Source organism: Budorcas taxicolor, chromosome 15, assembly GCF_023091745.1.
Source record: "Budorcas taxicolor isolate Tak-1 chromosome 15, Takin1.1, whole genome shotgun sequence".
NCBI classification, from domain to species: Eukaryota; Metazoa; Chordata; class Mammalia; order Artiodactyla; family Bovidae; genus Budorcas; species Budorcas taxicolor.
Genome location: NC_068924.1, coordinates 65,062,314 through 65,084,852, shown reverse-complemented (window position 1 = coordinate 65,084,852; position 22,539 = coordinate 65,062,314). Strand labels below are relative to the sequence as shown.

At 43.2% G+C, this 22,539-nt stretch overlaps 1 protein-coding gene across 1 annotated transcript; it reads right to left on the bottom strand.

The window, feature by feature from the left end:
- Window positions 1-4,817: 4,817 nt before the first annotated feature.
- Window positions 4,818-7,949, bottom strand: RAG1 (recombination activating 1). Its single transcript, XM_052653310.1, has one exon. It carries the CDS (start codon window positions 7,947-7,949, stop codon window positions 4,818-4,820), a length of 3,132 nt encoding a protein of 1,043 aa, XP_052509270.1.
- Between the last annotated feature and the right edge of the window lie 14,590 nt (window positions 7,950-22,539).

Sequence of the window (22,539 nt, the reverse complement as noted above, 5' to 3'; positions counted from 1 at the left end):
TATATCAAATCATCACTTTAAATATAGACAATTTTATGTGTCAATAATACCTCAATAAAGGTGGAGGAGAATAGTACAAAGTAAAGATAGTAGGATTTTTAAAAAGTCAATCAAAGATGGTCGCACTGGAACAGTCTTTAAGGCCCCCTGCTGTGCCAGCAGTCAACTTGTTACTTGCTGGATCTGAGTTCCTGGGAGACGGATTGGGGCTGCAAGAGTATGGAGGGTACCAGGGTCTTTGGAGTACATGCTGTCTACCTGCAAGTACAAACATATTTCAATATTTAAAACCTTGGTTTGTTTGCATGGAAGTAGCCAGGCCAGATCTCTGTTCTGAGTAGGAGTGAGCTGGGAAGTCTCCAGCAAAGGCGGCACTAAGTTGCTTGAAATTTCACGGATGATGTGGAAATGACAGACTAGTATGAAAGTAAGATGGACAGAACTAGAGGGAAAATTGTGAAGGCTCAGTCCTGTCAATTTCGGGCTGAGATAAGCTTCAGTGACCTCGCATGTAATGTGAAGAACATAGTAGTCCTGACTCCAAAAGAATCCAATGACAAAACCATAGGCAAAGTGTTTGCCACACGGTTTGGTCAGTGGTAGCTATTATTACTGTTGTTGTGGTCGCCATTGTTGTTGTTGTTACTAGGGAAAGGACTGGTCAAGAGAACCTGGGGGCTAGCTCACTTCTGCCATTATCTGTGTGGCCCTGGGAAGTCAACCACTCTTATCAAAATGTTGAGTGTATGAATGCATGAATTTTATGGGGCAAAGGATCATATTTTTATGATTGTCAAAAGAATTTACATTTTCATTTCAAATCCTACATTTACCTTAAGTATCTGGAACCAAATTGTCTTTCTTATTTTAGTATAAACTATATTCATTATTCTGTTGCTTTTTTAATTATAAAAGCACCAAATTCATGTTGTATTTCCCTCAAGGAAAAATGTCATTTCATTTTTTTAATATGGTACTCAATATTATTATTTGAATATAAAACACAATACCCACTGTTTCCAAATTTTTAACTTTTATTTCAAATACTTAAACATACAACTGTTAACTATAACCATAATATTAATAAGGAATAGAAATATTAAAATATAAAAATTAAGTGCTGAAACATATTTTAATTAAAAATATTTGACATGGAAATTCCTTCACAACAAATCATCAAATAAAACCACTGCATCCTGGTGCCTAAACTTTTCCTAAAACAAATACAAAAAAAGAGGAAGAAGAAAGGTCTTAGAAGCCATTAAACAAACTTTACAATTATGTGTATGAAAATAAAGTGAAGTGCAATTTCACAAAAGGAAAAATCTCACCAAAAATGAATGAGGTATATTTATGTAGGTCACTGTAGTTAAATGGAAAAAATCAAACAGTGACAAAATATCTACTGTTACTTAAAAATCTCTCAACATCGAAAGAATAGACCACTTCTCATACAATAACTGAAGACACAGACATATCCGCAATCAAAAATCATTTGCATCGAAATGATGATTCATTCTCGCAACCACCACCGGTGCTTACAAACTCTGCCTCCTAGCTGTGTGTAATTTGAATTCTGTTTGATCTAATGTGAGATCCACAAGCTCAACCAAAAAAAAAATCTTTACCTTCATCTATATTTTGTGAAAACAAATTGAGGCAAAACTAAATTTTAATTCACTTGGAAGGAAAAGACATCTTTTCCTCCTGTTCCTGCTTCTCAGTACATATTTATTAATCCCAAGGAGCTTTTTGACCTCATACCGACTATTCATCAATTTTCATCAGCCATTATCACTGGTCCCTGCAGTGCACCTCAGCGGGTTGGCAGGAGAACTTGTAGAATCAGGTTTCATGGGAAAAAGATGCTTTTCACTTCTCAAGTCTCAGTCTATACTTCAGAAAAAAAAAAAAAGGCTCCGTTCAGTGTGGTGAATTTCCCTAGAGAATGTGACTGCATTTACAATGGACACTGTCAAAAATAAGACTTGAATATAAAACCAGGGTCTAGGATATTACAATCTCAACAGTGAGGAGGACAAAAACAACCATCGGCTGCATTTCTACATATTGAAATTCCTGCAGCCATATGTTCCTGGGGTTGATTAAAATGTGATCTGATTAAGGGATTATTGGGAGGGTTGTGCTATAAATCATGCTGTTAGTCATATGCATTCAAAGGAGTTCCTACAATGCTAGAAAAGTTGAATTTAACATTGGAAAGTGTTTACATTGCCACCAATCGAGTAACAGAGAGGAAGTGGGGAAAAAAAAATCTACAAACCAGAGCAAGCATACCTCAGGGAGTAAGAAGATTATAGGAATTTAGCTGTTTATTAGGGCAGAGACATGCTGTAAGGATTAAAGGGGATGAAGGAAAGGGGTGGCTTCAGTCCATTAGTTTACCTAATGCAAAAAGTAAATGTTTTCTAGAAAAAATAAAATTAAAATATGTATATCTTTTTGACAACTAAATTACAAGTATCTTTGTAATTTATATATTCTATACAAAAAAGGCAAGAAAAAAACTGCTGTATTGTTTAAATGGAAAATACCAGGTTCAATCCCTATAAAAGCATCAAGTGCGTACCATTTAGGATAATATCACTGATGCACATTTGACAACTAAATTACAAAGCTCTTTGATATACTGTGTGTGAAGAGTGGCAATTAAGGCCAATAAAATCAAAGGAAGAAAAAAAACTAATTAACACTAACATATCATTATGACTCACTAGCATATAAACTCCCATGCCTGCTCTAAATTGCCAGCAATTGGCAATTCCCAAATTCCTAAGGATGCAGACAAGAGTTTCCAGAAACTGGAGCCACCAGACGTTTGGGGTGGGGGGGATGGGGGGGGCGGGGCTGGGGGGGGAGCTCTTGAGAACTTTGACAATTCTTCCTCCTAGCAAAAGGCCCTAAGTACACCAAGGACTTAAAACCCACCCATCCCTGCTCCCAAGAATGCAATCTCAAGATTATGAACTATAGTGATGAGTTGTAGATTCTAAACAAATTATGTTACTGCTTTATTTCAAAAAAAATTAATGGTTCATTTTTTGTGGCAGAAACAACATGGAATCTGAAGACAAAAGATTTGAGTTCAAATTCCAGATCAGGTAAGTACTATCCCCATAAATTTGGGCAAGTCATTTAACCTTCCACAAATAAGAATCATAGCAATGTCTACCCACAGAGTTGTTGTGAGGAAAAATGAGGCAAAATGAATGTGGATGAATATGGAGATATTCTAAAAGTGGCAAAAAAAAAACAAAACCCCTCTGCAAATGTTAACTCTTCCACTGTACCATGAGCGGGCTCCACCTAAACTTGTGCACACATGCTCAGTGGCTCAGTCATGTCTGACTCTTTGCAACCCCATAGACTATAGCCCACCAGGCTCCACTGTCCATGGAATTTTCCAGGCAAAAATACTAGAGTGGGTTGCCATTTCCTACTTCAGGGGATCTTCCCAACCCAGGGATCAAACCCACCTCTCTTTCATCTTCTGCATTGGCAGGCAGATTTTTTACCATTGACACCAGCTGGGAAGCCCTCCCTCTAAACTTAGCAGGTGAGACAAGTACAACAATTTCCTGCTACAAAAACCTTAATACACTGAAATTAAACTGATCATAATAGGAAAAAAAAAAAAAAAACATAATGTAGAGGGAAAGACTCCATGAAAACTAGATTGAGCAAAATTGATCCAGGTTTCATATGGAGAAAACCTGGCAGAAATTTTCAGCAAGACATTAAATCTGTTTTTATACAGTAAACAAACCCAGATTTAAAAGACCACTGTGGAGTGGAAGGTGAGAGGGAGGTTCAAGAGAAGAGGGACATGTGTATACCTATGGCTGATTCATGTTGATATATGGCAGAAGCTAACACAACATTAGAAAGCAATTATCCTCCAATTAGAAATAATTTTTTTTAAGTAAGAGCAAAACAAAAAAGGCCCCTGTGGCTTTGAGATTGTATGGACAATCATTTGAAGAATCTAGTTAAAAGTAAAAATAAAGATCATACTTGGCTACTGATAGCAAACTAAACATGTACTACCACAAGATTAATAACTAACTGCAGCTAACAGTTTTATTCTTCTAACTTTGTTATTGAAAAATCCATGGTACAGATGATCTCCTAAACTCCAACCATTACAAAAGAAACATCATTTAAATTCAGAAAAGGACTGATTTTCCAAAAATATTCTGGATGTAGGGTATTTCTGCATAAGTGTACCAAATGACAGGATGCACCAAGAGCAGTTTGTCAAGGTCACTGTACCATACACAAGGAAGATGTTATTGCTACAGATATCTGAAAAGCTGTTCTGAATCTTGTAGAATAAGCCAAAATATGTGAAATTTATAAAACAAAGAATTCTACAAAAATGAAATAAAAAACACAGCTCAATATAAACTAGAGTAACTTGGTGGAGGGATGGAGACCACAAGTCAAATTTCTCTCCTGGGTTCTTTGGCAACCCTGACTTTGATTTTCACGTCACTCAGTCACACACATGCCTATCTTTGGTCATCTCCGCTCCTCTGCAGTTACTCCTCCTCTCAGCTATTGAGCTTTCAAAAAACTGATGTCCCCTGTTGCATCTCTGAACTCCCTAAACAGCTCAAGCAATCAGCTCACCAGTTACCCATTCCTGACATGGGTTCAGTATCTGCGGCCTCTCCAACCTACCACTGCCTGGGTGGTGAAGCCCCACACACTGGAGTGCAGGGTACCAGGAGAAGGCCTCATGCCATTCAGAGGAAAACATATTTGCAAAACCAACTCATAAGCGGCTGCCCTGCTTAAAATTCCATTGAATCTTGGGATTCTGGGGAGTCCTCTAGGTCTAAGGAGTCCCCTAAGCCTCCCTGCGAGTTTAGGGTAAACCCCGAGTCTTTCAGGGCATTGTGAGCATTCATGAACTTCTGCAGGTATTTGGAGGTATACAACCAGTGATGTTTCAAAACGTCTTCCATTTCATAGTACTTGGACTGCCTGGCATTCATTTTCCGGAAACGCCTGAACAGTTTGTTGCCAGATTCATTTCCCTCGCTTGCCCATGCCCCAATGGAGCCATCCCTCTCAATAATTTCAGGGACGTGAGCCAAGGTTTTGTGAAAATAATTGGTGATTTTGCCCTCATATCTATACTTGAACTTGGTGGAGAGGAGCTCTGCAAAGCGCTGTGAATTGAAGCTATACTGGCAGAGGGATTCCGGGCACTCTTTAGCAGGGCATGAGGATCGCCAGACAGGTTTCATCTTCAAATAAAGGTCCATCAGTTCCTTCAGGGCTTCGTGCCTCTCCTGGGAGGGAATTAATTCACAAACTGCCTCCACCGTCTCTTTGGTCATGAGCTTCCGGGCAAAGTTGCCGTTCATCCTCATGATGGGCTTTAGGTTCATCTTCTTCCGGAGGTGCTTGTCCAGGGTAGCCTGCCATCTTTTCCTTTCCTCTTTGGAGGCGTTGGGGTTCTTATACACCTCTCCGATCTCCAGCTGGAAGATCTTGTAGAACTCAGCCGCATTGCCGATGTCGCAGTGGAGCGCATCTATGGAAGGGACCGTCTCAATGAAGGGTTTGGCCGAGACCCCCTTCACCCGGTCCCGCAGTTCCTCCACCGTCTCATGGTAGGGGTTAGAACGCCAGACCTCATAGCGCTCCAGATTCTCAGCGTGGCTTCTGGTTATGGAGTGGAAGACCAGATTTTGAGAGGCCTCCAGGCGGGTGGCATCACAAAGGGTGCAAATGTACACTGAGCCGGAAGCCTCGAGACCTTCCACTTCCCGGACCAGTTTCTCGTCGTAGCCGGTGCCCCTAAAGATGAACTTGAAAGTCCGGAGGATGCCTCCCATCTCCAGCATTAATTCGCTGCTCTTCATGGCCTCCCTCTCGGCAATCAGAGGGCTCAGGATGGCCGTCAGGGTCTCGTGGTCAGACTCATCGGCTAGCATGAGGCACAGCGGCTTGCAGCACAGCTCGGAGTTAGGCTTGGCTTCCTCGAACACCTTCACGTTCTGTGACCCGTGAGCAATGCTGATTTTCATGACAGTAAAGGAAAACCGAACCGCCTTTTCCGGAACTGCCGGTCCACTGCCGTGCTTCTCGCTCACGTCTCCCATCCCATCACAAGACTCCTTCACCACCACGGAGAAGGGGCCATTCAGGTAGTCGTCAAGCTCTTGGGCTCTCATGCCCTCCAGGATGTCTTCTTCCATGTCCATCAGAGCGGACACCAAAGCTGCATCATAGCGGAAGCGCTTGGCGATGGTGTCCACCGGGTAATCGTCCACAGAGGAGGCCAATCCGGACAGTCCATCAATAATGCCCACGTCAGTGCTGGAAGACACGTTCTTCAGAGGTGGCTGCCACTCGAAGGGGTGGTAGCCTGGCAGAAGGACTTTCTCAGCACTCCGAAGGGAGTGCAGAGGCTGGAAAATCTGCCTCCCGGTGATGGCCTTCACAGTCCTGTACATCTTGTGGTACTGGCTGCAGCTGAGGAAGGTGTTGACACGGATGGCTAAGCAGACAGCCGGCTGCAGGCCGGAGCCACGTCCCTTCATGATGGCCTCTAGCTCATCTGCTTGTCTGTGCTCATTTCTTGCTCTCAGCGCCAGCAGGAACAAGGTCAGGCACACGGACTTCACATCTCCACCTTCCTCCTTGTCGGCGAAAGCCTTGACCTGCATCTTGAGCTCCCTCAGACGGTGCTTCTGAGCCCGGCGGGTCAGGGACAGGAGATGCTGGCGGGGCCGGCCCCCTTTATTGATATGCACAAAAGTCTCTTTCGATTCCTTGTGGCTTGAGACATGGTGATTGTATTTTTCCAAGGTGACCTCCTCATCGCACTCCTCTGCTGGACATTTCACCATCAGGGAATTCAAGATGCTCAGAAAAGACTTCACCGGACTCTCCAGGTCGGTGGGGAAGCAGGGATACCGGCAAGAAGGACAATAGCTGCCCATGATTTTGAGGCATCTGAGAATGCAGATCCTGCAAAAGACGTGCTTACAGTTGGTCTCCACGGGGTCTGCCAGAATGTGTTCGCAAATCTGGCAGGAGATAGATTTCACAAAGTGCGCTGGGAAGTCCACTGCCAGGAGCCTGGTACTGAGGTGTATCTTACTGCAGTTGGCAATCTTCTTCATCAGTTCCTTGCTGCTGATCCTGTCCTGAGTTCTTCTCTTGCACCGTCGGGCTTGTCTCGCTCGGTCGATCACAGTTCTGAGTCTTTTGCTGAGCTGCGAGTTTGGCGGCTGACTCTTCCTCTTAAGTCCTTGACGGGCAGTATCACAGATGTCACAGGATGGTGTGTGGGGGTGCCATTCCATCGCTGTGTTTCTCGAGGAGTAAACCTCACACGGGGCACTGCTGAACTTCCTGTGCATGAAGGTCCAGCAGTCATGGCAGAACTCAGTGGGGTGGATCGAGTCCACATCTGCCTTCACGTCGATCCGGAAGACCTTGGCAATGAGGTCTGGCCAGGACGTGGCCCTCTTTTCCTTCTTTCGTAAGAGGACTTGGGTTTTGCCATCCACGGGCCCGTGGACTGGATATCTCCTGTGGTGCCGATCAGCTTTGAGAGAATTCCCACAGATGCGGCAGAGATGTCGCAGGTTGGCTTGGTGGATTGCTTTGTCTCTTGCTTTTCCATCATCATGGGATTTTTTCAGAAATTTTGGGTGAGGCTTTAATGGCGGTTGAGTCAAGGCTGGCTTCGGATCACCAGCCTTGTCCAGGGCTGCTGGAGATTGCTCTAGAGAGGGCTTCCCCCCAGAGGAATCTTGCTTTTCTGTTTGAGCATTTTCAGGGGCCTTTTCAAAGGATCTCACCCTGAACAGCTTAAATTTCCATTCTGAAAATTTAATATGTGGATGCTGGATTTCATCTGGGGCAGAACTGAGTCCCAGGGTGGGTGGCAGAGAGACAGCCATGCTGGCTGATACCTGGAAACAATAAAAACAAGTCGGATTAGGAAAAAATGTCAACATCCCACTGATGCATCTTGGAAAGAATACAGATTAGTACATTCAATTATTCACTTATTAAATCATCCAGAAAGTTAATTATTAAATCTCCTATTTTAATATACTATGTTAGGTGCTGATCATATATCAGAGAATAGGGTCATTCCCTGTTCTTACAGTGTAGATGGTCATTTAAACCAGGTATGTAAGTACATGCACCACCATAGTTTATTTTACATATATATGTCCAACCTTATGTTTTAGTTTATTATTTTTATTGAGGTACAGTTGATGTACATACCATATGTACAATATTATTTCCCTTTCATTAAAACCTTAAGGTCTTTGAGGACAAAAATCTCCGAACGATTGACCTCTGTATCCCCAAGGTTCCTAGTACACATTACATGCTCAATAGTGGTTTGCCGAATAAATGCAAGAAAAAACTGGCTACTAAAACCAAAGAAAAGTCATATTCTCTGCATTGTATCAGCCTCTTTGCACTAGCTGGACAATATATTTCCAGCTTTTTAAAGCTGTCTCCCAGGAGGTTGATTGTTTATTTCTTCCAAACGGGACATAAAAGGGTGATAAAGCTACAAATCCAAAGAAACTAATTACTCAGTACTTGAAAGGATGAAGTGAATTTTGAGCTTTATGAATGCATGCTAATAATAAGTATCATGGATAGTAATTATGCTTACAATTTTAATTAGTGAACGCTGCTGTAAATTAAAAGGCTGTGTCTCCATTAGAAACAAACCCCACAGAATTCTCTAAACCTGAAACAAACCACAGTGTGCATGTACGAAGATTCTGAAGAACTTTTAAGATGAAAAATTTGAGTATTTTCAGATAAAATTCCACAGGCCATCCTGAAAGTCATTACCAGGCACTGATCATTAATTAGCTCTATAGTTTGTAACAAGAAGAGGTGGGAGTAATATTTTTCTTCTTTGAAAAACATTAGCAATTGTACATTTCAGGAAACCCTAGCAATCTGGGTTGTGGTATAGACATCATGGTGCTGTAGAGAAAAAGTCTTAAAATGCCATTTGAGTATCTCTAGACCCAGTTAGCCCAATATTCTCAAAATTCTTTAGTACACATAAGTGGAAAAAACAGCAACTGTGTGTTCAAACTGTCATCTATATATCCCACATTTGGCTGGATTAATGCTCTTTTTCTTAAAGTCTCGGTTTAGTTTGCTACAATATTGCTTCTGTTTTATATTTTGGGCTTTTTTTTTTGGTGGGGGGTGCTGTGAGGCATGCAGGAACCTAGCTCCCTGTTCAGGGATCCAGCCCACAACTGGGAGGCGAAGTCTTAATTACTTGGACTGCCAGGGAAGTCTCTGGTTTAATGCTCTTGACTTGGCGATTATATTAAATAACATTGTCCCCTCAATTAACCAACTAACTAACCAAATTGATGATGTTTTTCTAGTCATGTGGTCATGGAGACTAACCCTCAGAGGAGCACACTTTGCCCAGAGGTGGGATTGGAGGTGGGGGGCGGGTGGGGAGGGGGAAGCCGCGAGAGCCGTCCTGACGGCTGCCAACAGTTTCCTGGCAGGCTGTCCTTTAAACCGCTGAAGTCTGCTCCATCTTGCATGCATTTCGCTTCAGAGGTTCATGTTTTTTGTAAAAACTAATAGCCAACTTCCAAGTCTTGGTTGAAAAGGAAATCCTGTTACCTTGTTCTGTATGCAGGACTATGTGAGAACCAAACAGTTCCAAACCATTTCAAAGGTCTCCTTAACCTCAGAAGTATTTCAGCTGCAGCCCAACCAACACCTCAAAGTTGCATACGGTTCAATTATGTTCCTAAATTCTGTCCTGGGTCAGGGTCAGGGGCCTTCCCATGCCCCCTCTGTTGCCTTGGTTTGAACTCATTCCCAAGTGTCTTTTTCATTTCTTTAGCCTTCCCCTTCCCTGTCTTTTCTAGCACACTAGTTCTCTGGAATTCCAAGATAATACTTTGAATTCTTCTTTTTAAAAATGCATGACCATCTCTAGAGTTATTCAAGTTACATATTGAACTTTCACCATCAGTAAGTCAAGGCATGTTAGAAGGAGCCCCAGAACTGTCTCCCCTCTCTACCCACACCTCCCCTTGACTCCCACTACCCTAAAATAGTCTATCAAAATCAGCTGAAATACATTTGTGAAAGTACTCCCAGAAAGAGTACCATCACCAAGCTATTGTTAGCCACTGACATCCAAATCAAATTTACTTATTAGATTATTTTTCTATTTAGCTGCTACAAGTTTATCCAAACTAGAAGCAAGAATGGAGTAGGGAAAATGTGTTATTCTTCTGTTTTTTAGGTAAACATACACCAAGAAGCTAATAGTGGTGATGTGTGACACCTGTGAGGCTTCCCCAGGTGGCGCTAGTGGTAAAGAACCCGCCTACCAATGCTGGAGACAGACGAGATACAGTTTTGATCCTTAGGTTGGGAAGATCCCCTAGAGGTGGGTTTGGTAACCCACTCCAGTATTCTTGCCTGGAGAATCCCATGGACAGAGGAGCCTGGAGGGCTACAGTTCATACGGTCACAAAGAGTTGGACACAGCTAAAGCAACTTAGCATGCACGCAGGTGAAAGCTATAGATGTTTTATATTCTTTATCCTTAGGGAGGATTTTAACTGCCTCTGAAATAAGCATCTATTATTTTTAGAAGATAGAACTTTTAATAACTAGTTCTAATCAGATATCATTTATCTATTTGATTAGCAAAGATTGAAAACACGAGATTGATGCTCATCAGCATTAGTGAAGGTATGGGGATTGAAGGTATCTTCATACATTCTTGGGAGGAATGTAAATTGGTATAATATTTCTAGTGGAAAATGCACCAATGTCTTTTGAAAGTTTAAATATATATTATCTTTGGTGAAATAAATCTGATTTTAGAAACTTCTATAAAAACATTCCCACAGGTTATTCCCATAGTGATATTTTATATGGAGAGAGAGAAAGAAAAAAATTTTTAATGTGTTTTAAAACTTTTTTACTTACTTTGCAAAATAGAAAACAGCATAAATAATCACCAAGCATTATTAAACAAACTATGGACCAGGTACACAATGGAAAACATATAAAATTTTCTATATGCATTGATACATATATGCAATTTCTATATACATCAAGATATAAAATGATGCCCACATGACAAACCAGAGGCAAGAACAACAATAGCAAGTATAGTAAGAACTCATTCTTGCATATTTGTTCATGTTTGTATATATCTGAAAATATAGACAGTCTGGAAGGGTATGCACTGAAACCTTCACAATGTCAACTCTTGAGAAAATAGAATTGATACTGGTAAGATCTCTAATTTTCTATTTAATTCATTTTTATATCATTAGAATTTTTCACAACAAATATGTATTATTTTTTAAATTTTTGTGATATATTCACTTTAGGGAAAAAAACATTTTTGAGGCTAGATTTCTATGTACCCATAGTCATTTTTCCATTGTTGTTGTTGTTCAGTTGCCCAGTCATGTCTGACTCTTTGTGACCCCATGGACTGCAGCACGCCAGGCCTCCCTGTTCCTCACCATCTCCTGGAGTTTGCCCAAGCTCATGTTCATTGCATTGGTGATGCCATCCAGCCACCTCGGCCTCTGACACCCTCTTCTCCTTCCTCATTTTCCCATACTTCTTCCTAAATTTCCTCCCAGAAAAGTTTGGCCAACTGTCGAGTCTGACCACCATTCTTAGCTTTTCTTTTCTGGCAAACATGTGCTTGCGTTCTCAGCCGCTCAGTCGTGTCTGACTCTTTGCGACCCCATGGACTGTGGCCTGCCAGGCTCCTCTGTCCATGGGATTTCTCAGGCAAGAATACTGGAGCGGGTTGCCATTTCCTTCTCCAGGGGATCTTCCCAACCCAAGGATCGAACGCATATCTCCTGAGTTGACAGGCGGATTCTTTAGCACTGAGCCACCTGGGAATCCCAAACAAGTTGCATAGGGACCGAAATATGGCCTTGCAGACAGCATGAAGTTAGAACCATGAAAGAGTTATCTTGTGGTCATTTTCTTTTTTTTTTTTTGGACACCCAGGAATCTTGCAAACTCTTGATCTCCTCTCTTCTAACAAAGGGTCTCAGTGGTGGACCAGCGTCAGACTCTATAAGGCAGGGTGGTTGTTGCTGGCTCAGTGCTGTTCCCATCATGCTCTGCCCTCTCAGCATTGCTATCACCTTCCATCACAGCTGGAGAGGTCCTTCTCCCTACAGGGCATGGATTCACTTTGGCAGCCAGTCTAAGGTGACTTGGCTGGGGCAGAAATTGTCATTCATATGAGTGCATCATCAGTTATTTTGGAAGGCAGGGCTGCAGCACTGCCCCCACTCCCAGCCCAGCCCCCTACTCTGCACACACATACATGCTAGTACTTGGTCCACAATCCCTCCTCTTAACGTCTTTGGTCCCCACACAATGCTTGAGTGACTACTGTGTGCCCAAGCGTGACCCCTTGTTGTCACACCCGTTGCACTCATTTGTTCATTTATTCATTCACTCCACAAATAACTATTGTCTACTTTTTGCCAAAGACCAACATCAAAAAACTGACAGCATCAAAAGCTTTTTTATGTCTCAAGGCATCTACAAAATGACCTGAAGATTCTTGCTCTTCCTGCAGGCAAATTCTTGCTTGAACTACTTCAGAAAGAGAAGTGCACTGTCACAGCCCCTGTTCAGGAATCCTGCTCACGAATGTAACCTCTGTGTAGGGTCTCTACAGTGGCAGTTCTCAAAATTGCTATGTGCCAGCATCACTAGGGAGCTCGTGTGTTTTAAAACAATGATGCAGATCATCAAGTCCCAGAGAGTCTGATTCTCCATCTGGGACAGAGTCCAGAAATTGTATTTTTTTAACAAGCATTTCAGTGGCACTGCTACTAGGGGCCCGCAGGTCATGCTTTGGGAAACACTGGTCCCCTACTTAATCTGATGCAGCTCAGGAAATTCCTGGCAATTCTTGGCAAATACCTGGGCAAGTACATATTTCCTCCAACCCTGAAATTTGTTTGTTCCTGATTATTTTGCTTGCCTGGATCAGCGCAGTACTTTTTCCAAGAGACTCACTCCTTTCCTTCTGCTGATTCGTTTTGCAAATCCTGTCAATAGGCACTACTTGGAAAATTCCTGGCAGTCCACTGGATAGGACTCTGAGCTTCCACTGCCTGGGGCACATGTTTGATCCCTGGGTCAGGGAACTAAGATCCCCATAAGCCACACACTGCAGCCAGATAAATAAATAACACACTCCCTAAGCCCTACCTCTGCCTACAGCCTTCATTTACAGTAATTCGGATATTTTGCATCTTCTCTATGAACCTACAGTGTCTTCCTCAACTTGGTCCTTGTTCCTTTCCTATTTTAAGCACATTAGAGAGAAAAACCAAACATACATCAGCTTCCCTCGATCCCTCCTCTCATTCCCCACAAGGGAAAAAGCCCAGGTATTTCTAGTTAGCAACATAAAAATATAATAAATACTGTGACTCAAGGCATGAAAGGCATGAGTGTTACCTTGCTCAGCAGGCTGCCTGGGCAAAGTGTTGGGAAGACTGCAATTCAGTTGTTATCACTTGATACCAAAGAGAAGGCAGAGGGTGCTCTCCTGTCTCTCAGGCAGGCCGCTGCATTATTTATCAGTCTCCACTGCCTTTCCCAGCCTCCCCCCACCACACAGGGCTAACCACAAGTGACGGCAGCCAATCACAGCCCGTGAGCCCCCTAGCTCCAGCTGGCACCTGATTCTTCAGGAAGCTTAGCTGGGGGACCTGAGTGTAGAACCACACGCTGGTGTGTGCTGGAGCACTGCCAGAGCTGCCAGGTCACTCCCCAAGACTGGCTGGAAGTGATCTTGTCAACATAATTTTGGACTTCTGCCAAGGTTCTATACCTGTGCCTCAGTTTCTTCATCTGTAAGATGAAAATACATATATCTCAAATAGTCAGTGAGCTTATACAGTGAGAGCTATCATAGGAAAATACTTGCAACGCACCTGCCCTTGTTGTTTAGTCTCTAAGTTGTGTCCAACTCTTTGCAACCCCATGGGCTATAGCCCACCAGGCTCCTCTGTCCATTGGATTTCCCAGGCAAGAATACTGGAGTGGCTTGCCATTTCCTTCTCCAGGGGATCCTCCCAACCCAGAGATCGAACTCACGTCCCTTGCACTGCAGGCAGATTCTTTACCACTGAGCCATCTGGGAAGCCCAGAGATCTGCCCTTAATAGGTACTTATCAAAGGCTAACTCTGTGCTCACTTTTATTATAATTTTGAAATGACCTACCTGGACAGTTCTCAGTAAGGGAAGTCTGTGCTCCTTGAAACAGCACTACATTTACATCACTAGAGTTTTGAAGGAACAGACCAGGATCTGTGCCTTCAGTTGCTTTGGGTCTTGGATATATTACTTAAATCCAAGTAACAGATTTATGAGATGCTATCTCCTCGTCTACATCCCAATATTGATTATACTAGCCCCAATTATCCAGAGCAATAGGCCAGGCTTCCAAGTGCTTTACTTTACTTACTATCACTTATTTGTCACCACAACGCTGTGCACTTGACATTATTTTTTCTAAAGAGAAGCCACAGAAGTTTAAAGCAATGGAGAAGCTTACCCGTGGACACACACCACTAAATAGTGAAGTGGGATTCAAAGTGCATGTTCTCAACCACTTCACTATTCTGTAAAAGGAGAATACTGAGCACCATCGGCAGCAAGAGTGTGAGGATGACTCAGAAACGAACTTCAGTCTGCCTGCAAGGTCTCTGTTTCAAATCCCCTTTATATTTCTTAGACCAAGTACCCCTGTGCTCAACTAATATGTGAGGGGCGGCCTGTTCTCATCTTCAGCAAAAGCTGTTAGCATCAGGTGCGAGGATTTCTCTGTGCTCTGCTGCCCTCTCTAGACATTCCTCAGTTCAGTTCAGTTCAGTCACTCAGTCTTGTCCAACTCTTTGCGACCCCATAAGCCACAGCACGCCAGGCCTCCCTGTCCATCACCAACTCCCAGAGTGCACCCAAACCCATATCCATTGAGTCAGTGATGCCATCCAGCCATCTCATCCTCTGTCGTCCCCTTCTCCTCTTGCCTTCAATCTTTCCCAGCATCAGGGTCTTTTCAAATGAGTCAGCTCTTTGCATCAGGTGGCCAGAGTACTGGAGTTTCACCTTCAGCATCAGTTCTTCCAATGAACACCCAGGACTAATCTCCTTTAGGGTGGACTGGTTGGATCTCCTTGCAGTCCAAGGGACTCTCAAGAGTTTTCTCCAACACCAGAGTTCAAAAGCGTCAATTCTTCGGCGCTCAGCTTTCTTCACAGTCCAATTCTCACATCCATACATGACCACTGGAAAAACCATAGCCTTGACTAAACGGACCTTTGTTGGCAAAGTAATGTCCCTGCTTTTTAATATGCTGTCTAGGTTGGTCAAAACTTTCCTTCCAAGGAAGGACATGTCTTCCAAGACATTCCTAGTATGTTGTTGTTGTTTAGTCAGTCTTATCTGACCCTTTTGCAACCCCATGGATTGTAGCCCGCCAGGCTCAACGAGATTTCCATGAGATTTCCCAGGCAAGAATACTGGAGTGGGTTGCCATTTCCTTCTCTGGGGGATCTTCCCAGCCCAGAGGTTGAACCCATGTCTCCTGCTTGTCAGACAGGTTCTTTACCACTGAGCCACCTGGAAAGCCCCCCTCCTCGTGTATCCCCATTGTTTTTTACTCAGGCTGTCCGACCACAAAACAGTCCTGGGAGACACAGTTTCCACTCATAAAGACTGAGCAGGAGCCATTGCAATTAATATTGGGAGAGATGACCTGAGTCTTCCAGGAGCTTCTGTGTTTATACCCAAGTTTCAAATGCCATCATGAGGCTAGGCAGGTGGAAGCTGAGAAGTTCCTGGAGGACGAAGCCCATGTTCAAATCAGCAGGATGCAGGGCCTCCAGGATGTGACTTATGGTCTCGATGTCCTCTTTGTGTGATGGGGTCATGTAGAGAGGGGTCAGAGCATCGCTGATGCGGAGGGAGTTTCCCTCCCGCTCCACGCTCCCACGCTATAAAAGCCTGCATCTCCACTGGACTCACAGAAAGAGGAAGGGAGGGCCACCTCACCTTACCTCACCTTGAAGGAACCAAGGAAACAGGCATGTCTCACAGAACTGGAACAGAGCAGCAAGTCCCAGCTTCCAAGGGTTGGCTTCAATTCCACAGACCCACTTAGAATATACATAACACTAGAGGGCCCGTCTGTTCCACTCTCCTGGAACTTTCCTGAGTTTGGCCCTGAAAGTCCAAGGCAAGCAGAGTCGGTGGGTCATTCATCCTTCAACCCTAAACCAGAGGTGGAAAATTTCTCTAACCTCAAATATTCATAAATACAATCCTTTTCAACTGTTCTTAGGAAAATTAGATGTTCAAAGAGACTCATTAAAGAATATCCATCAGGCCATAGGGACCAGAGACAAACCAAATTATACAAGAGCTTTATCTTTTATCATATTTGGCAAGGATTTCTGTGTTTTTAAGTTTTTATCAGTCATATGTCTCTTTAAAAATAGAAAAAAATCAAGATATACAAATAAAATATTAAAAATTTAAAACAAGGCAAAATAAGATATTGGGTACATGTAAACAAACACTTCTAATTTTTTATATTTGAAAATCTAGATTTTTATACATCAGATTCTTCAGGGACAGGATTTCCAATATTTTCCCATCCCTCCCCATTACACCTGGGGACCTCTTTTTCCTATCCATGTTGAAATCTTGTAGTAGTCTCCTGTTCTCTGCTGAGAGATGACACCTCCATTGGATCACCAGGAAAACACGCTGAGCCATGAATGCATGCCCCCTTTCCCTGGCCACTAAAATTTCACCCACTATTCCCGTTTCAAGTCTTTGCCATGTGACAGACCCCCACCTGGAGCAAACCTTGATTTCCATCATGAAACAGCAAAGTCAGAGCTGCCAAGACTTCCACGTTGTTCCAAGCAGATTAAAAATAAAACATGCCAGACAGATCTTGACCAAGTTTATCAGGAGGAAAAGAATGAAAAGGGCAACTAAAATGAAACTAGAGTTTGGACAGTTCAAGGCCAGGCAGGTCCCAGCACTGAGTAGAGCCCTCCTGGCTGAGAGACTAGCTGTGGTTAATCCTAGAGGTGTCGAAGGGGCCAGCACTGGCCCTGCTCTGTATGGTGCACAGACACCGTACTATCTCTCACTTCACCTGCCTCTCCACCCAAGCCCCAAATCCTCCTTAGCAGATTGCCTCCACTCATTCCCCTGGACTCCCTGCAGGCCCTTTTAAAAGACCTGTTCAAATTCAATTTCCTCCCAGACTGCCAGGAGCTCCAGTTGCTGATATCAATCAAAATCTACTCCTGCAGCTGTGGTCTGAGTGTGTGAACACTGCCTTCTCTGCTCTTATCATAACCCAGCAGATGCTGTTTACCGACACTGGGATTACGTATATAAGCATGGATCTGCGTATCTCCAGCTCACAAAACTTGTCTTCCAACATCACTGAATCGAATGCCAGAGCTGGAAGGGAACTTAGAGGTTATCTGACCCAATGGATGTCTCTTAAAAGTGAGAAACAGTCCCCGAAGCGCAAGGTGTCCTATTCAATGTCATAGAGGGAATGAGAATTAATAGCAAAAATAGCATTACAAACAGGTCTCTGGAGCCCTAGGACAAGATTCTTTCCAGTACATTGAAAAGGGAGCATCCCTCCCCCGCCCACCCCGATGCCTTCTTGCTTTTCTTAGCCTGGAAAGGAACTCCAGTTGGCAATGAAGCAAAACCGTAACAGGCCACTGCTAGACTAGAGCCTTCAGTGATAATGCAGAATGTCACAACGCCAGTGGTGGAGAGGCGGCACCCCACCCGCTCATTTCTCCCCCACTTCCCCAGTCTTGAAATTGCTTTCTAATTAACTCAATGTGGATTATCCCTGTTAGTAAATTTTTTAATACATTATTAATTGCTGTAAACGTCAACTGCAGCTCATTCCCCACAAATTCAGAAGTGCCTTGGTGGGCTTTCTGGCATTAGCTAAGCTGTTTTCTAAACAACTAGTGCCATCGTGTGGGCAAAAAAAGGCTGTATCATTGAGCAATCAGAAAAAGCCATCAGAAAAAGTCTCAAGAAGTTCATGAACTGGTTCAGAAGCAGTTAATAAGTTTGGTTGTCTTCTCTCTTCACGTATCCCGACTTCTGCTTTCCCTACCCATCCCCTTCACTATCCCCTGCCTCTGTAGGAATCTCCTATAATTCCTATAGACTAAGAAACATCATCAGAAGTTGAGATGGTCAAAGTAACTTGCTCCGAGACCTCAGACCTAGTTAGCTCTAGTCTTCCACCAAAGTCAAAGCTCTAACATGGAACTCCACTTTGCTACTGCTAACTGGTCCCAGAAAATATTTAATGAGTGTCTTCTCCCCCTTCCTCAAGAAAGTGAAGACCTAAGGATCATGTCTTCATGAGGGAGTTTGAGGACTGAGAAGCGTCATCCAATGTTTCAGACTTTATTAGATATCCTTTCTAAACTGGAGACATCTGTTCCACCTTCCAACCCCAAACATGGAAAGGCATTTCTTTCTGCCTCATATCATTCAGCTGTACAGGGTCTAAGAATGAATTCAAATATCAGTGTAGGATGAATTTGATCCAAGTGTCCAGGAGTTAGAATTCAAGTCTGAGGAATGAGCTTTCTTAAGCCTAGAATAAACATAATGGCTTGAAACGACTAATTGCAGGACAGCCACAGATATGTTTACAAAAAGCCAACCTGGGCATCTGTCTTAAGCTCTAGATTTGGGGGCTCCAAACATTTTATAATTGTTTTTGGAGAGTGAGAAAGGAATACTCTTAAATGAAGGGAATTTAACTATAATTTAACTGTGTGTCTATCTAGAGTTACTATGTAGCTTAACTTTTTATCTAATGAGAACAGATGCGAAGTTTTTAATAAATTTTAATTAAAATTATATTGTTTTTCAACTTATGAATAGTTTTTTGGAAAGACATAGGTAGAATCAACTACTAATTATATTTGTACAAAAACCTGCCATTGACTTGTCTATAATATGTTTATCAAAAAAGTTGAAAATGTATGTGATTTAAATGTATATCTTATTATATATTTTTTTCTGGGACATTTCTCCCACTCAAAAAAGAGTACTATTTTCAAATGCAGATAAAAGCACACTTTACCACTATTGTTACAGAAAAAAAAAATTGTATCTTTATTTCTATATCTGAAGATACTACTATTATTATTAATTTATTTTTTTCATTATATAAGTTTCTATTAGAAAGTCTGGATTCTATTCTTTCCTGTCCACATGTCAATTTTAAAAAATAACTCTGGGGAATTCCCTGGAGGTCCAGTGGGCAGGATTCCATGCTTCCACTGCCTTGGGTGGTTTAATTCCTGGTCAGGGAACTAAGATCCCACAACCTGTGTGCAGTGAAGCCAGTAATAATAATAATAATATACATTTTTAAATAATAAAACTAAAACATAACTCTGCTTTGTGATAAATAAGGGGAGACCAGCTGAATTCAGATTGAATTGAGATTGGCCATGCTTTTTACTTCTATCAAAGAATTTACCTTCATTCTCCTCAGGCTCCTCTCAATTTTTCCAGTCTCTCGAATGCCCCCCCTACAATTTCCCAAAATCACCAGCCACAACAAAACCCATGAATACCTCTAATATGTACATATTGCAGATGTTATATTAGAAAAAAAGAGAGGTTCTCAGTAGCATGACATCAGAGTAGTGCTCAGACTTCCTCCGTGACTTTGTGGCTTCTCTGTTTCTCATGGACCACAGACCATTACATAGAAATTGCTGTAAGTTTCCAGGCATCTCCCCTCCATGTTCCCGGGCCTTTTGGCCACCTGGACTCACAAATCCCTTTTTCTAACAAAGCTATTCCTCCAGGTGGCAATCAATAACAATATAGTATAATGCTGAAGTAACCTGTGGTTTGTGTCTGTCAATCTAAACGTGGGCTTTAGACTGAAATGTGGATGTGAATGTGCTGAAATGTTCACCCCTCGTACCTCAAAATGTGACTAGACTTCAAGACAGGGTTTTGAAAGAAGCGATTAAGTTAAAATAAGGTAGCAGACTTATCCCTGGGCTTCCCTGGTGACTCGGTGGTAAGGAATCCTCCTGCCAATGCAGGAGACATAGGTTCGATCCCTGGTGCGGGAAGATCCCACGTGAGGAGGAGCAACTTAAGCCTGTGAGCCCCAGCTACTGAGCTCTAGAGCCCGGGAACTGCAACTACTGAAGCCAGAGCCCATGCTTCACAAGAGAGGCCACCGGACCGAGACGCCCACACATCACAGCGAAGAACAGCCCCTGCTCGCCACAATGGAGACAGCCCTCGCAATGCACGAGGACGGAGCACGGCCAAAAATAAATACACAAAACTATATGTTAAAATTTTTTGTAGAGTGATCCCTAATCTAATCTGACTGATGTCCTTATGAGAAGAAATTGGGACACACTAAGGCTCCTCCGTCCGTGGGATTTTCCAGTACTCTTGCCAGGAAATTCCCATGGACGGAGGAGCCTGGTGGGCTGCAGTCCATGGGGTCGCGACTGAGCAACTTCACTGTCACTTTCCACTTTCATGTATTGGAGAAGGAAATGGCAACCCACTCCAGTGTTCTTGCCTGGAGAATCCCAGGGACGGGGGAGCCTGGTGGGCTGCCGACTACGGGGTTGCACAGAGTCGGACATGACTGAAGTGACTTAGCAGCAGCAGCAGCAGCAGCAGCAAGGCACATGCAAGCACAGAGGAAAGACCACGTAAGGGTGCCAGGAGAAGGCGGCATCTACAAGCTAAAGAGACGGGCCTCAGGAGAAACCAACCTGAGGGCTCCTTAGTATCGACCATCAAGCCTCCAGCCCTCTGAGAAAATTAGCTTCTGCTGCTTAAGCCACCCAGTCTGTGGTATATTGTTCTGGCAGCCCCAGCAGACTAAGAAAATAGGGATCAGTCTCTCATCTTGGATATTCCTTTCACCCTCCCTGTGTGTCAGGCATTACCATTATGAAGGTCCAAGCAGATGCCAAGGCCAAACTCAGGTTACTTCTGGGGCAGCCTCTTCTTCCTTTGGGGCATCCTAGTCATAATAGATCCACACATGTGTGCTAAGCTGCTTTAGTCATGTCTGACTCTTTGTGACTCTGTGGACTGTAGACCCCTAGGCCCCTCTGTCCAGACAAGAATACTGGACTGGGTTATCATGCCCGCATCCAGGGGATCTTCCTGACCCGGGGATCGAACCTGTGTCTCTTAAGTCCCTTGCATTGGCAGGTGGGTTCTTTACCACTAGCGCCACCTGGGAAGGCTCAGTCATAACAGATGCCACTACTCAATTGCCTCATCTCTCCCAACTCAGCCTCTCAGTGAAACATTACAAAAGAGGCCTCGGTTTCTTCATTTGTAGAAGCAAAGGGGAGGGAATGGGATAGCAGTATCTCCATAATTTCACTCTGACCACATTCATGACTTTTGCCTTATCCAAATACCACCTGCACTATAATTTGTTTAATATTTGTCTTTAAAGGAAGCCACCTTCTTTACTTATTAATTTACTTAGAGAAGGATTTTTATAAGCTATCAAATGTTTGTAGCAGAAATATAATGTAGAAAAAAAAATTATCTCTGTGTTAGAAAGGAAGGTTAGTGACTATAAAGATCTACCAAATAGATACTTTTTCCTTCCCAAATTTAGACGGATTGAAAGAAAACGGGAAAAGCAATTCTACTGTTAACTTGCACACAAAGCTAATGTCTCCGCCTGAAGTCATCTCATGTGCTACCTAAACTCATTTCATGCTCCGCAATGAGACTTTTCAGGACACCAAAGGATGTGATATTCAAGAATCTTCCCAATTCTAAGAAGCTGCGACTTGTGTCTTACAAATCGTGACACACCTGTCACGGAGCAGCTGACTGTGGAAAGTCAGTTCAGGAATCCGCCCAGTAGGGGGCAGGGTTGAGACAGTGCCGCAGATGGAGAGCTTTCCTAATATAGCGTCGCTTGTTTACAGCTCTCAACCTGCTCTGCCGCGGCTCTTCCTCCTCACCTGCTGTTTGTCTACATCTGCCTGGAGGTCCCTGAGAAAAACAACAGACCAGCACATCACTTCATGTGGAAACCAGACTGGGGACTCCAAAATACTCACATTTGTTGGAAGAAGCCCTAGGTCCCTCAGTCCCCATGGAATCTGCCTTCACCCTCTAAACTGAGGAAACAGGATCCCTGTGCCCTGGATCCAATCCCAGGTTTTAAACCAATCGACCAAATCTCCAGCACTTTTAAGCATAAGCATTGTGTTAGACAGAGATTACGGAATTTAATAACCTGCTGCTTGCAAGCTAGATTAATTGGGCGGATGATATGAAAGCTGTTGCTATTAATGAATGGAACAGATAGGGCATAACTTCTAAATTGCATGCTAGAGAACATAAGAAATGTG